The sequence below is a fragment of the Labrus mixtus genome, chromosome 5 (genome assembly GCF_963584025.1).
Source record: "Labrus mixtus chromosome 5, fLabMix1.1, whole genome shotgun sequence".
NCBI classification, from domain to species: Eukaryota; Metazoa; Chordata; class Actinopteri; order Labriformes; family Labridae; genus Labrus; species Labrus mixtus.
In genome coordinates this window covers 29139248-29155365 of record NC_083616.1, presented here as the reverse complement: position 1 = coordinate 29155365, position 16118 = coordinate 29139248, and the positions used below count along the sequence as shown (strand labels likewise).

At 42.3% G+C, this 16118-nt stretch overlaps 1 protein-coding gene across 2 annotated transcripts in view; it reads left to right on the top strand.

The window, feature by feature from the left end:
• LOC132974677 (netrin receptor UNC5C-like) overlaps positions 1–16118 on the top strand; it is a 241343-nt gene that overhangs the window by 208321 nt on the left and 16904 nt on the right. For both annotated transcript variants that reach the window (XM_061038900.1, XM_061038899.1), the window contains 4 exons: positions 6426–6643; positions 8862–8997; positions 10333–10420; positions 13772–13940. In XM_061038900.1, the coding sequence (XP_060894883.1) occupies positions 6426–6643; positions 8862–8997; positions 10333–10420; positions 13772–13940 (611 nt within the window). The remainder of the gene's footprint in view (positions 1–6425; positions 6644–8861; positions 8998–10332; positions 10421–13771; positions 13941–16118) is intronic.

The following is a 16118-nucleotide window of genomic DNA, read 5'->3' as shown; positions in this document are numbered from 1 at the left end:
GGAAAACTCAAGTCTCACTGATACTCGATTTAAAGACTCGCTCCGTCTCTTTGTTCAAAACTTCTCGCCTGGAAGACAAGTTTTACTCTCTAGAAGTTAAAACCACAGGAGGATTTTTTCAAGTGCTCTTAAATGTTTTTTTTTTAAATAGTAGATGTAGGAGTATAAAAGCAAAGTTTTAAACTGTGACTACGGGGAATACAACAAATGAGCAAACATGCAAATTTTTGTTTCCAAGGAACATTTGGATCTTTTTATACATATTTAACTGAACACAAAAATTAGCAATGCATATTTTTTTAAAAGTACAAGGTCTCATTCTTGACTTGGAATTGAGCACTTTGTTACTCGGTCTTGTGCATTACTCTGGATATTTAACCAAGACCACCACTGATTTATTAGTCCTCATTATTACTCTAATAGGAAGGAAAACATCCCTCTCTAAATGCAACCATTAACTTCAATCGCAATTTGAACATTTTCCAACCAGTAATGGTCGCTACCTTTCCGGCCTCCTTTTCACAAGTGGGAGTGGATGGAAAAGACAAGAGAGGCTATATGTATGTCTGGGAGCGAGGAGGTCCATTAAAACTTAAGTAAATCAAGAGGATGCAGCTTTTGGGGTTATGTTTTTGAGGTGTTTGGCAACCACACCTTCATGGGTTTATTATTGGAGGTGAGCTTGGATTTATGTGTTTTGCTACTGCAGTTCTTTCAGGTTTGGCATATGATGTCACCATATTTAGAACAGTTCCCAATTGATTCATTTGGATATTTTATGAATCAAACACCACCTCTTAGGTAGCTGAATGTTTACCTCTTTGGAAACTTAGCCGTGAAACTGAGTACAGGACTCAAACTTGAGTCCGACTCAAGCCAATGTTCAGAACTCGGACTCGACTCTTGCACTGATGACTCAGACTTGGACTTGGACTTGATTCGGCTCATACTCCACCTTGAGGATTTGGACTTGGACTTGGGAAGTGGGGACTCGACTGAGACACAGGTAACACCAGACTCAGACTCAAGGTTTGGTGACTCGACTACAATACTGTTTGGAAATCTAGAAAGTTGTCTGATGGTGCTCAAAAACATAAAAGTGGAAATGGTCCAACTTGTGCTTGCTGACCCGTTTAGGTTATTAAGATATATTTAAGATTGAAATATAGATTTTTCATATGTATTTATGGTCTTGGTCTCAATCCCTTTATGTTGTGTTCTTGGCCTTGGTCTGGGTACTCTCTGGTCTTGGTCTTGACTCGGTCTCTGTTAGTTTGGTCTTGACTACAACACTACAAAATACTCACATGTGAAGTCTTCTTTTCTTGAAGTTAGACAAGGGAAGTTTCTTTCTTTGCATAATTCAATGTAAGTTTCTACCTAGATACTCAAAAGTGTCAGAGCTCTGCAGCTAAACATTACCCAAAGGACTTCTGGGAACTTTTTTTTGAAGAACACTCTGTGGTGACACTCGCTGTTTAAGGGGAACTTGTCTTCAAGTATCATCCTCTTTAATAGACTCTGAAGAGAGGACCTGAGATTTGATGATACCAGATAAATAGATTAAGAGCGGACATGTTTTGATAGCTGGATACAGGATGACTGGGCGCTCCTTCACTTTTAAAGCTTTGATACTGTATCATTTATTTGCCTCCCTCTGGTCTCCTGCTGTCTATCTTTACTCGTCTGGATTCATCTCTGTCTCCACCAGAGACGACTTTCCTCCATCAAGGAGTCTCTCTTTGCGGTTCTTCATCTCTGTCTCACTCATTCTTCCTCTCCTGTTAACATTTCCTGTTTATCAGCATCCTCCTCTCTTCATCTCCGTCTCCGTCTTCCCCCGTCACCGCGTCTCCTCTCTCTCTCTCTCGTCCCTCTCCGTTTGTCTTCCTGTTACAGTGGAGGCGTCTTTCTATACAGCCTGTCTGTGTTGCCATTTCCCGTACTACAGTATGTGTTTTGGGCAAATGGATAAGACAACAAGGAAGCAGGCCACTTGAACACTTGAACACCCGTGTGCATGCATTGGATAGCTTACTGGAAATGCCGAGATTAGCCGGGGAGTGTGGATGAATCGAGTAAAAGTCAACTGGTGCCGTGCACTTTTGACCTGTGTGAGAAAAAAATCTTTATTTATCGATGATCACACAAAAAACACTTGGCACAAAAACTGTAAAAAAAAAAAAAAAAAGAAAAATCAATAAGGCTGGCAAACATGCTCAGAGATACATCCATGTAGACTGGAGCACATCAACAAATACACTCACACAGCATCAACAGTTTGTTGTTTACTGTATATATGTTGGCTTTTGATCATTTATAACAATGCTTGAATAACATTTAAATCGCACAAATCCTGTTTTCACACATTCACTCAAATGCACTGAAATCTTGTTCATCACCCGCGGCAACTCTTTCGCTGTGAATTATTCTACACTTCACTTAGCAGACGCTTTTATCCAAAGCGACGTACATCAGAGAGTAAGAACAACACAAGCAAGGATCTAGAAAAAAAGGGAACAATGTCAGTAAGAGCAAACGATCAGCTTTGAGTCCGATTGGACACGCAGGTGCTGACAGGAAGTGACCAGAGGTAAAGCACAACATTGAGGGCAGTTCTTGAGAGCTCTAATCAGTATAGAAACCATCTTATAAGTCGTCATTATCAAACAAAAACCATCGTCACTACCATCATCATCATCAATAATATGGAGACCATCATCATTAAGTTAGTAGGTATTCATGAAAGAGCTGGGTCTTTAGCTTTTTCTTAAAGGTGCAGAGGGACTCTGCAGATCCAATGGAGTTTGGAAGTTCATTCCACCACCGGGGGGCAACAGAGGAGAAGAGTCTAGTCAGCGTCTTAGGACCCTGTTGTGAAGGTTGGATCAGACGCCTTTCATTGGCAGAGCGTCGTGGGCGGGAGGGAGTGTAGACCTGGATCAGAGAGTTAAAGGAAGGAGGAGACGTTTTTGTCGCTGTTTTGTAAGCGGTATTACCTGCTGTGTTCACACATTGGCTCACCCAGACACCCGGAAGGGGGCTGGCAACCAAAAAAAATGCATGAAGTCAAGGACAAAAAATAAGGCTGTTAGCGTTCACACATGCAGCTCACCCTTAGGACCCTGTTGTGAAAACACAACTCAAAGCATTTTCAATAATATGCTTATGCTCACAGTTTTATGGGGAAATTCAAATCATGGTATACACCGGAATATGAGGGCAGAAAGTAAGCAAAGTAAATTGGTACACAGTGGGCGGTAATAATTGAATGTGTGTGTGTATAGGTGTGCGTGTTCCTGTGTGTGTGTACATCGGTGAATGCTTTTGCAGAGCGGAGATTGGGTGACATTTCAACAGGAAGGCATTAGGATGCTCGTCACTCTGCGTTGAGGGAACATCTTCGATTACTATTAATGAAGAATTATGTCCCTGCATGTCTCGCTCTCTCTTTATCCCACCCTGCCCTCTCTCTCTCTCTCTCTCTCTCTCTCTGTGGCTTCCGTTAGCTGTTAATTAAATTTCAGCAGGGATGATTTGGCAGGAATACCCGCTGGCTTTAAGGCTAAACAGCCTGGTGATAGAGAGCAGAAGAGAGTGATAGCTGACAGATGTGTCTGTGTGTGTGTTTGTGTGTTTGCGAGTGTGATAATGAGGGATTTTTAAAATTAGAATAGATGTGCTGGTGGAGCTAACAACAGGATTTCAGGCACTATGCCCAAAAAAAAAAAGTAGAGCCTGGTGCGAACAAATCTGGAGCTGTTCTCAGTAGGTAACTGTCCTTCCTGTGATCCCAATCCCAATTAAATCTGGGATATTATTGGACTGGATTTCTGTGCAGAGACATGCTCATGCAGGGCTCCACTTTGGTGTTTTTCTCCCTTTTAGAGTAGGTTTTGTTCATCCTGAAAAGGGGCTTTGGCAAGCTCATCAAAAGTGTCTTTAAAGATGAGTGAGCTAGTCGTCTCATTGGGTTGCTTGGAGCGCAGTCCCTTGATTAGCTTTAGTCAAGTAAATACCCATGTAGGATTTACTGTGTTAATATTGCCAAATGTTTTATTAAAACAACGAGGAGCTCTCTGCTGCAGCTTCTTTCCAATTTCCTAGAAGGGAGTGAGGCTAACCGTCTGCCTGATGGAATTAACTGAACTCTATTTATTATTGTTGAAGCACAGGAACACATCCAGACTTTGATGACTGGGGAGGCCCAACTGGGGGAGTCACGTACGCAGAGAAGGCATGAAGGCATCAACTTATCATATCTACTCTAACTAACATTCAAAGGTCACATAGTATAGAAAATACACTTTTCTAACACCAATATGTGTCCCTAGTCCGTCAACAAACCCCCCAATTTTCCAAAAAGTCCATCCTATCCTTCTTTTTGCCTGCTCCAGTTTTCAGAAAATGTGTGCTCAAACAGGCCGTTTGGAGATTTTCCCTTCATGACATCACAAAGGGCAGTAGCCCCTCCCCCAGGTGGGTGACACTCCCACAGCTAGGTGTTTGTTCTGCCCTCTGAGTCTGCCTTCTCACCCCTAAACAATAGGCCATGGTGCAAGAAAGCCAGAGTACACCCAAGCCCTTCCAGAGAGGGGGCGTGGTCAGACACAGCTCATTTACATATTTAAAGGTACAGACACAGAAACAGCCTGTTCTGAGCAGGGCTGAAATAGAGGGGTTTATATATATATATATATATTCAAATACAGGATCAGAGTGGATTTAGAACAAAAAACTTCACACATGTTTTGGAGTACTCTGAGACTTAGAGAGTTAGGAGTATAATAAGTAACCTTTAAAGTATCTAAATATTCCTGTCAACCAATTTTTAACTTGAAATTTAACACGACAAATTGGCAACATATAAAACTTCTTAGCGTAATTCTTTGAGGACTTCAAAATAAGATGTTTGTCCAACATCACCATTCAATTTATAACAAAAGGAAACGTGTTACATTGAAATACAAAGACGGGTACAAGCGGCCTGTTGCAACACAGCTTAAATATATGATTTTTAACACAAGTCTCAGCTGTGACAAGGCAACGGGCCAATTATAGTTGGATGGCCAATGGGCTAGCCAATGAGATTTCTAGGCTGGCCCTGCCTGGTGGTACTGACTGATATATGTACTGAAGGCAACAAGACTGAACAAAGTAACCATCAGACAATTCCAATTAACTGAATCCTATCATATCGGTCTTAGCAGGTTTAATCGTAGTTTGACACTGTCATTGGTGATCAGTGTGCACAGCAGGGATTGACACTCAGATTGACTCCATGAAATCGGGAGTGTTTTTACAAATAGACACTGATTTGTTCAAGTGTGAGAGATTCTTTGACTGTCGGGATGAAGTCAGAGTCACTAAAAAACCCTGAGAACTTGAAAGGAAGACATGAAGCTGTTATTTTCTGTTATTATACCAGAAAACATAAGGCATCCAGTCGAGGTCTAAGTATGTCTGTGTCTTTGTGTGTGCAGCAGTCGCGCAGCAGTCCTTGATTCAGTTCACGCTTCCGTGTACCTCAGTGTATCGCATCAGACACTGAAGCCTTATCTGCAGACTCCCTCTCCTCTCACTCCCATTGTTCCTGCTCACTGATCTACCCGTTCACCACATTTGATCCAAACTGCAGCCGTGTGTTGAAGGTTTCATTGTTTAGGTCAGAAAATAGGAATCATTCTTCAAAACCATAAAACATTAATATTCATAATATGTTTTCTTTCTTCCGTCTTTGCTCGCTTTTTCTCTCTCTCTCTTTTCGCTTCCGTTCAATTCTTTATTTAGAGGATGGCGGAGAACATTTAACAGACAAACAGATGTGTATATGATTGTATTTATTTCTTGTGTGTAGTTACAAAGAGCACAAAGGGTCTGCTGCACATGTAGAAAGGCTTGCAACCTTTTGTTCCTCCATATTCCTATTTTTACTTCTTTTTTTTTTACAATCGTGTGGGATGTGTAGACATATTAGATAACATATAGGGAGAAAGCTCTAAATATTTTTACGTTTCAAAGTAGAGGATTAAGGAGGATATATAAATAAAGGGTACAAAAATATTCAGTATATTGCATGATATTACACCGGTAGTCATATGCACACTTACATTAGAGGGCAGCCTGCTGCTATGGATCTCCTTGGCTCTCCTCCTGGTCCCATATACAGCTCCACCTGGAAATATCCAGAGTTTTCCAGGAGATTTCTGCAAGTGTGAAAACCCTTATACAGTCTGGGAATAACACTGATGATAGTGTAGCATCTGTTGATTTGTCAATTCCAAGAAGTGTAGCCGTGACTGACGTGCATATGAAACCCATTTTGATCATAACTGAGTAAATCTGTCCATTTGTAAACAAAGTGAGAAACTATTTTTTTCCATAACATTCATGTCATCTCATAATCTCTCTCTCTCTCTCTCCAGCTGATCTTCTGACCGCCCCTCCCGACTTGACCAATGCAGCCGCCATGTACCGCGGCCCTGTGTATGCCCTCCACGACGTCTCCGATAAAATCCCGATGACCAACTCCCCGCTCCTGGACCCTCTGCCCAACTTGAAGATCAAAGTCTACAACTCTTCTGGTCTGGTCACGCCTCAGGACGACCTCGGGGGAGACTTCACGTCCAAACTCTCTCCTAAGGTGATTCATTTCATTTCATTTATTTTTTTATTTTGAACATGTTTTAAAAATAAAATAAAAAATATACATTACAAACAATTACATTACTCCTCATACTTTCTGTAGTGGCTCGATTATTTTTCCTTAACCAGTCCATGTTGGAAAAGGGTGTATGATGAAGTTAAATAACTTATCCAGTCCTACCCCTTTGATCTTTTTAGCTTAATAAATTAATCCCAGGCTAAGCTTTAAAAAATAAAGTTGAATAATACAGATAAAAAGTAACAAAAGCAACAGATATAACGTATTACACACATTAATTGGTAGACGGTACAGACCTTACAACTGATATTGATTCAATTTTTCCCATTGACTGTTCAATTTTATATTTGTTAAATATGTTTTTCTTGAAAATGTGTTTAAACTGTCCTAATGTTTTACATGTTTTCATTTCATCACTGCAGCTGTTCCATAAATGAACACCCCTCGTTGACCCAACTGTAGTTTCATGTTGGTCCTTACTGCTGTTTTTTTAACATAAATATTCCTCTGAGATTGTGTTTAATGTCCCTCGGCTGAAAAAACCTTTGGATACTGTTCGGCATCTGATCATTTTTTTACTTTGTACATGATTTGAGTGGTTTTAAAGTCGACCAAGTCCTTAAGTTTCAGTGTTTTCAGTTTGATGAAGAGTGGGTTGGTTGGTTCTCTGTAGTTGGAGTTAGTTATAATTCTTATGGCTCTTTACTTGTAACGATGATTTTGAATTATTTCCCACACAAAGGCGAACACGATTAGTAAACATGAAGCTCAATCGCTCAGTTTCCTCCCTCGGCTCTGTCGGCTGCATGGCATGCATACAGGAGTCACAAATAAACTGAAGATGAAATCACTTTTTTTCCATGGTACCTGTCCTGAGGCCATACAAGAGCTGAATTGGCTATTTTTCTCCAGATCTGAGGCACTTTTTTTGATGGCTTCATCCATCATTATGTTTCTTTTAAATTCTGAACATCCGCTGCGTCTAATGAGCGACCTCTCCTTGCTAATTTGAGGGTCTTTTTCTTGTGAAAGTATTTTGTTTCCCGTCTGGTGTCTGTCTCCAACACATCGAAGCCCTTACTTGTCAGCTGTGCGTGATGCAGGAGTATACTGCTGAATGTTAAGTCCTTATTTTGCATCTCACGGTGGACATCTCTGACAAGGAAATGCAAAGCAGGTCATATTTCACCACTTACCCTTAAGGTGTTTTCACAGGGCTACTGTAAATGTGCCCTCTCCTCACAGACTGTCAGCTCAGCCCTATGGCAGCGCTCCCAGGCAGATGCAGATATCCTCCCCGTAGGGTTTGAGTTAACGGTTACCAAGAAAACATGAGGAAGAGAAACATGCTTAATGAAAGCAGAAAAGTTCTTCTTGGAGGGGGAGTAAGAACAGATTGCTCTTCCAGGCTTCTAATCAGTCAGTCAAAAGTAAAACTACAATGATCTTTAAACCCAAAGGTCGATCTGTGCACAGTGAAACTTGTTTTGACCTTCATGAACTTCATGGTTTCATTAGAATACATTTCCACACAGAGAGCCGCTCTGAGTGGAGTTTGTCCTTCAAACCACTTTTTCATGTCTTTCAGCCTGCAAGGGTGCAGCTCAATGCACACAATAACTACGATCCAGGGCGCCGGTGGCCTAGTGGTTAGTTTGCGCTCTGCATGTATAGAGGCTGCTGTCCTCAAGGCAACCCCCCCCCCCACCCCCCAAACGATAAAACGTGTATACAGCCAGGTCAGGAGAAAATCTGGACCATTCCTCCTGAAATTATCTAGATAGTTTCAGGAGTGTATATGTGAAAACGTCTCGAGTCGCAGACACTGAAGCTTCAGTGCATCGATCTTTGAGGGCCGCTCAAAACGACTATGTGGGGGGTGCCTTAAAACCGCCTCTCTGGTCAAAACAAAAACAAACCATTCCACACCTTAATCCAAGCTTAGAAGGAGGACATACTGGTTGTCGGAGAAGCACTTCAACATAGCATGTCTCCTTAAAGGTTTTATGATTTCATTCAGTAGGTATCTTACATATTGGACCTTTGATATGTGTGTGTTTTGAAGTGTTTTGTTTTCTATCTTTAAGATCAAGAGTTGTTGGTGTCTCTTTTCAGAGTAGTAGAGTATTTGGTGTGTTGTAACATGTTTATTCTTGTCTTATTACGACTGTCCTGAGTGTTGTCCTTTGATTCGTAGGTTACTCAGTCTCTGTTGGATAACAGTGACACCATGAACCTTCGCAGCCAGAGCTTGGCCCGGACACGGGACCCTTCATGTACCGCCCACGGATCCTTCAACAACCAGGGAGGACACCTCATCGTACCCAACTCTGGTAAGACTTTTCTACACATCCCTTACCGCTAATCTCAAATCTACTGCTGTCAATCCTCAAATCTTACAAAGCGCAGAGACTCCTAATGCCACTGTGTTTAGCACTTCAGTCTTACTTTTATGTTCCCTGAAAATCATCTCGCCCGATGCGGCCGTCGCTTCCTTCACCGCCCCACCATCAGTGAGGGCTTCTTGTGCTTTGTTAGAATGTGCAACATTTTAAATGAGGCCTCCATTACTGTTTTTTGCATTCTGTGTCGGCCCACCTTTTCAGTTCTTAGTATGCCGCCTGCAGGGAAGACTTCTGCAAAGTTCCTGTGGACTTGAGTGTAGTAGCGCATCGGCATTGCAATTTTTTTCATAATGAAACGCTGATACCGCAGATGAGGAACACTAACTTTTCCTTTACATTTGTGGGGAAAACAAAACTCACTTTCCCATTCCCAATGACAATACAATGTTCTCTGTGTTTTCTTGTAATGGCCATCTTTGTCGACCATCATAAAAAGGGCTAAACAGGCTTGCTAACAGCAATGCACTCGACACATGAGCTAAGCTAGCGTGCAGCATAACTGACCTGACAAGTCAATGGAGGTTTCTGATCCATTGCTGTGATTGCTTAAGTTCTGCTAGACCTATCCTATTAAATTGTATTGGAAGGGGTTGAACATCTGTGTATTTGATTTAATTAAGAGACTTTCAAGGTGCGTTAATAGTCAGAGTTCTGATGAGTTTGGTGAGTTTCTGAAAGCCTCGCCATGAGCTACAATCTAGCTGTAGCTCGCTAGGGATGCGTTGGAGACCCCTGCTGTTGAGCTACTTAAATATGAGGTTAATCACTTTAAACAAGGCTTTTCATGTAGGTTGAAAGTGTAGATTTCAGGAGTCTTTTTTAATCTTTAAATATCTAAATGAAGTGATGTATCCAGTGTTTGAACTGATACTGAGAAAAGTCTTGAATGTTCCATTTCCTAAAGTAAAAAGTGACCACCACAAGGCATATACATTTGCAGACAACATTATGCAAAAAAGAAAAATGGCCTCGGGTTGTTCTCATACAATACAAAGGAAAGATAAGCTTTCAGTAGACTCAGATTTTAAAAGCAGTGGACGGACCAAAAATAATGAATAATGTAATGTTATAAAACATTACAGTGACATTCACTCCATGATATTAAGAGAAGAGTCTCACACGGGCTGCCTTTTAAAAATGATTCTTGAATAATTCATCGTAATGATGAAGTGATAAAGGGGATGGGACATTTAATAATTCAGTCCTGCATGGTTAAATGTATAAATCCAGATATGAATCTCATTATTTCTGCCTCTCCTGCAGGGGTGAGCTTGTTGGTTCCTGCGGGCGCCGTTCCTCAGGGCCGCGTCTATGAGATGTATGTGACCGTGCACAGGAAGGACAGCTTGAGGTAAGTTTTTAAACTCTCTAGCTCAGTGCTTCCCAAAAGTGTGGTCCGCGGCCCCCCTGGTGGGCCGTGTGGGTACTGCAGGTGGGCCGCGAAAAGTCCTCCACCAAGTATAAAAATACAATAAATATCACAATAATGATGATTTACCATGAGTCAACCCTTTAAGTGATTAGTAAGGCCTGTCATGACTATTCATGGACATAATGTTTAGTAAACTTTGATGTCTATCTTCCCATAATATCATGTTGTCATGTCCAATAATTTACCCTTAAGTGATAGCAGGAGTCATAACTTTTATTTTACAACAGGCCCTGGAGTAATTTTGTATTTCATATTGGGCCGCGGCAGTCTTTAGTTTGGGAAAGGCTGCTCTAGATGACTGGTTCCCAACCTTTAATGGCAATGGCTTTGTGACCCCAGTTTGACTTCACAAAACTTTGGAGATCCCCCAGACATCCAAAACACACACAGCTTTTTGTTCAAACAATTAAAGCTTCAATCATTTTGTAGTTTTTTTTATTGTAAACCTTCATCTTAGTTTTCATACTTTTGTGGCCAGGGCAGAAAGGGAGGATTTTTATTTTTCTCAGTGTACGATGTATGCGACCGGGTGAGCCTGTATGAATTTACAAGGCTGGAAATGAATGCTGGACACATGACGCATGGATGAGAGACAGACCGAGATAGTTTGTTATCTGTTAACGGCCCACAGTAGCTCATGAACTGGATAACAATCTTGTAGCTTGATTAAGGCAGAATGCGCCAAGATATTTTATTTTCATCAATAATAAGACATTTCAGGGGACCCCAAGGTCGGGATAGCCTGCTCTAAACACTACCTGTCCCTCCCTATCTTCTCTTCTCCTCTATGTTCAGTTCTTTCTTTTCTTTGCGTCTGTCAGTCTCTCTCTCTCCTGAGCAGCGACTCATCAGACTTGTTTGTACATTGCGTGGGGAGCCTTCACAGTGTGACACACAGCTTTAGGATGAACAGCAAAATGATGAATCATAATTATTTATAGTTTATCTTTGCACACCTTCCTTCGATGATTCATTCAGCAGAGGTCACTTCACAGCTTCCCCTTTATTTTTTGCCTGATTCAACGTGCCAACGCAGCAGAAGTTTAGGAGTATTTAGAGAAAGATTTTACTCATTAATCAACACCTATTCAGTATTTAATTCTCAGAAGTATTCCAAAGAATTTGCATCTATCATTTATATATTTCTAAACTTTTTAAATATGTGCTATCTCGCAAGTGTTACAACATAACACTGATTATTATTGTGTCAAACTGGTATTAAATGTAGTGCAACTGACATATTTCTCAGCTCTTGCTTCACTTTTGTAAGACGTATTTGGGGCTTTTGTGCCTTTATTAGAGATAAATCTCTTCTTTAATAAATTAGCCAACCACTTGACTTCATGCATCCTTACTAGCTGCTCCCTGATCAATAGCAGTCAATAGGAATCAGCCGTCCTGCAGTGCAGCCACAGTATTTCTAAAAGTCGAGCCTCTTCTCTGTCCTCTGTCTTCATCTCAGTCAATAGCTGGCTAGCACGACGCTACATTGACTTCCCTCTGCAACGCTTAGCCAGCCAGAATCAGGATGTTCAGCAGATGATGATGTAACCCTCGGACGGCTGTTTCCACTTCTAACATCTACGACTTGTATGATAAAAGATACATTACACCGATCAATAGCAGCGTAACTCATTAAGGGATGATCTTCATGGTAGGAAGTCAAAATGAGGCGCTACAGTTTGAATTCTGCTGTTTCTATCTGTTAGCTTCTACTGCTACATGAGTCAATAATGAGCTCCAGCAGCGTAATCGATCATGCTGCTCAGGATTAGTGCCCCCACCCCCCCACTGACACAAGGTGAGCTGGGAAAAAAAATCACTAATAAAATTTGAATCCATCTCCTTTATCTGTTTGAGCTACATCTCAATCAATAAAAATCTTCTGCAACATGAGTGAAGAAAGTGACTGGATAATGGATTACACAGAAACGTTCATATGCACGTTATCTGTTTATAAGACTTTTAATGTACAGATAAAATAAGGTTAATTCAAATACTAAGTTGTTTCTTAAAGAGGTCATATTCTGCCCTTTTTGGGGTTCATATATTTAATCTATGTACCTACTAAAGTATGTTCACAATAGCTAAAGTTCTAAAAAAGTGTCGCTCCATGCACCGGCTCTCTTCTGACTCTCTCTAAGGCTCTGAAGTGCCCACGTTCAGAGTCCCCACGTGTGCCAAGTCTGATCTGATTGGTCGGCCTGTCGGCTCTGTCGTAATTGGTCAGTCGCTCAGCACAGTTCTCGGAAATGTCCCGCCCCTTTTACCATATTGGGAATGCAGCCACTTTGGTCCGAGGGGAGCAAAAACATTAGCACCTTAGCACTACTGTGCTACCGCAGGCTACGGCATATCGTGGGCGTGCTACAGAAGTTAATGGGCGTGCAACATGAGCTGCTGGGCTTGCCACAACGAGCCAATGGGCTTAGATCAGTGATGTCACACTGACAAGACGTCACATTGGCAAAAAATTTTTGAGGTGGGCTAGAACTGAGCGTTACATGCAGCTAATGCTACGGCTAACAGGAGAACATAGGAGAAGTCGCGTTTCCGGACTTTGAATTTTTGCACATAGATGTGTCTAAACATGCACAGGACACTTGGAAAACACACTAAAGAGCATATAAAACCAGAAAAAACATAATATGACCCCTTTAATATCAGGAATTTATTCTCAAAGTGTTTGTTGTTCATTTTATGTGGTATGGAGGAAATTCATGATAACACGTGTAACCATCTGATGTACAGTACCAGAGTTAGCTTAAAGGCAGGGTTGGTATAGTTTTAGAAAACTAGCATGATTTTGAAAGTAGCATTCCCTCAGTGCTCCGTCTGCAACCCACCCCTGAATGAATTTCCCATTTTGGAGCTCCCTTGGAGTTCCAATACTTGAATTTGCAGTGAAAATCTGGAGCGCCTGTGACCAGTAATCATTTATTTTGTGCACATGGGCTGTGAGCTCCGGTCTCCAGCTGAGGCCCCGCTGACTCCACTAATCATCCTCTGATTGAATCTGTGCCGCCCGGCTCTCATCTGTTTTCTTCTCTGATTGTCGACAGTACTCCAAAGCTAGTCCGTCCTACTCTAACATGATGTAACTATTCTCCTGTCCCCTTTATTATTATTATCAAATGTGAACATTATGACGGAATAACACACTCCACAAGTGAAATCAATACAGTTCTCTGCAGATGATGCTCGCTGCGGCTGCTGCCTGGTGGTGTTCTGAAGAACGATTTCAGTCCGCTGTTATCTGTCCCCTTGCAGACCCCCGGTAGAGGATATCCAGACTGTGCTGAGCCCGGTAGTGAGCTGTGGGCCTCCAGGAGCCCTGCTGACCAGACCAGTGATCCTCACCATCCACCACTGCGCCGACAACGTGGAGGAAGACTGGCTCATACAGCTCAGGAACCAACTGGCCATGGGAGAGTGGGAGGTCAGTGCTTTATCTCTGGTGTTATGTCTGATTAATAGACTGTATATTAAGATGGACGTAGCTACAGCCGCCTGGGAGTGAAGCCACGATACGAAGAGCTTCCCCTGCTGACTGGCTGCAGTATAAACCCGCCGTCCTCCATGTTACCAAACGATAAATGTGTCGAAACTACTACTCAAATCTGCAGCTAACCGCCTGCACACAGTCACAACCAAAGTGTTAATACACATGGCATGACATGGTATTATTCATACAGCAGATATATGCACACATGCATTACTGTTATCTCCCAAAAGCACAGACCGCTTAAAGTATACACACATGCGGTGAGGGATGGAGGAAGGAAAAGGAAGAAAAGGAGAGACATTTCAGTAAACACAAAGTGCCTATAGGCTTGTAGACAAGCAGGGGGCTGTAGACTCCTATCAGAAGCAATTTGTTATGCTCCTGCTGTCGTCCCCTTCTCTCATCTTTCTTCTTATGTTTCTATCCCTCCGTTTTTTTTACCCTTCCCTTCCCTTCCCTTCTCTCCCTTTCCCTCCTCCCATGTCTCTCAGCGCGAAGTCTCTACCTCAGCAATCTGTTTGTGTGTGTGTGTGTGTGTGTGTGTGCGTATGAATGTTTCTGATCCACTGTGTGTGTGTGTGTGTGTGTGTGTGTGTGTGGGGGTATGTTGTGTGTGTGTGTGTGGGTGATAAGGCTGTCTTGCAGCATCACTGTGTCTACAAGCCCCCCGTATGCTGTCTTCTGTTGCTTATCACAGCACAACACAATGTCTCTGCACAATTAGCCATGCATACGATTCTGTGTGTGTGCATGCGTGTGTGTGTGTGCGTCTGAGAGAGAGAGAGAGAGAGAGAGAGAAAGACGGACAGAAAAGGAAAGGGTTGGGCGCAGAGTGGGTAAAGACGAGGGAGAATGAAAAGTGGAATTTCATCAGGAAGTCGATTTGTTTTCCTCTTATTGCAGCAGAACATCCATTTCCCATCAGAAAGTTTCCCCCTCCAAAAAAACAGGCAGAGGAGGGTAATTGAATTCCCCTCACATCAGGGGGGGGGGGGGGGGGGGGGGGGAGCAGCCACGGCGGTGATTACCAGTAATAACAGATTCATACCATATTGCTTTCCTACCTCTTAGTATTGATTTGCCTGGCTCATCTGCAGGAACACAACTCCACATGAACTTCGGATTGGAAACTCAATATTTGTGACTCACACGTGTTGCAGATCCATACCCTGCATCCACGCATGTGCACGCACATTACACTCACGTCCAGCGCGCGCAATCACACAGGTGCACACACGACTAATTGAAGGTTGGAGTGCTCATATATAGGAGGAGGGGCACAGTATATGCCTGTGCAGAGAGACGTATGGATTTACCATAGCTCAGGCGGTGACAGAAAGATATGAGCAACAGCCGAGCAGACGATCACAGAGGGATTGGACACACTTCACAGACAGCAGCTCCAAAACAAGTATTATCATTCTCACAATGGACACCTTGATCCTGCTCTCTGAAGTCATATGTACAACCACACATTTACAATTTACATTTCAGTCAGAAACTCGACACAAACAAAGAGAGCCTCCGGGTGCTGAATTAAAGGCAGAATGTGCAACATTTTACACATAAATACAGCAGAAATCATCCTCTGTAAATGTCTCTCTGAGTCATGACTGTCTACAATGAGTGTGAAGTGTGAGTCCCGCCAGCTGTGTTGTTGTCAGAGCCGTGTTTACATCATGTTTACATGGACGGGACGGCCTTGTGTATAAAAGCTGTTTTAGTCAAGGACTAGAGAAAAGAAGAAGAACAGCACTGATTATTTGGATGTCATGTAAGTGTCTTGAGATCACGGTCACTCTGCGTCACTTTATGTGCAATATGAAGCTACAAGCTAACTAAAGAGCGCTAACATTAGCATGCTAACACAACAACGCAGGACACAGGCGATTGCAGCTTGAACAAAGGACGATTTTGTCCACTGCTTGCGCTTAATGGTGCTTAATCATGGTGCGTTCTAATTCATAACTCTTGTCTTGTGAACGCGAGTGGAGAGGGGTTTGAGGTGTGTCGCTGGAGGAGAGCGGAGGCGTCAGAATAGTGGAGGTGCAGTTTGTTTTGGTTTCATGCTGGTGCTCAAGGTCGACATCTACTGGATCAAAAAAGTCGCAC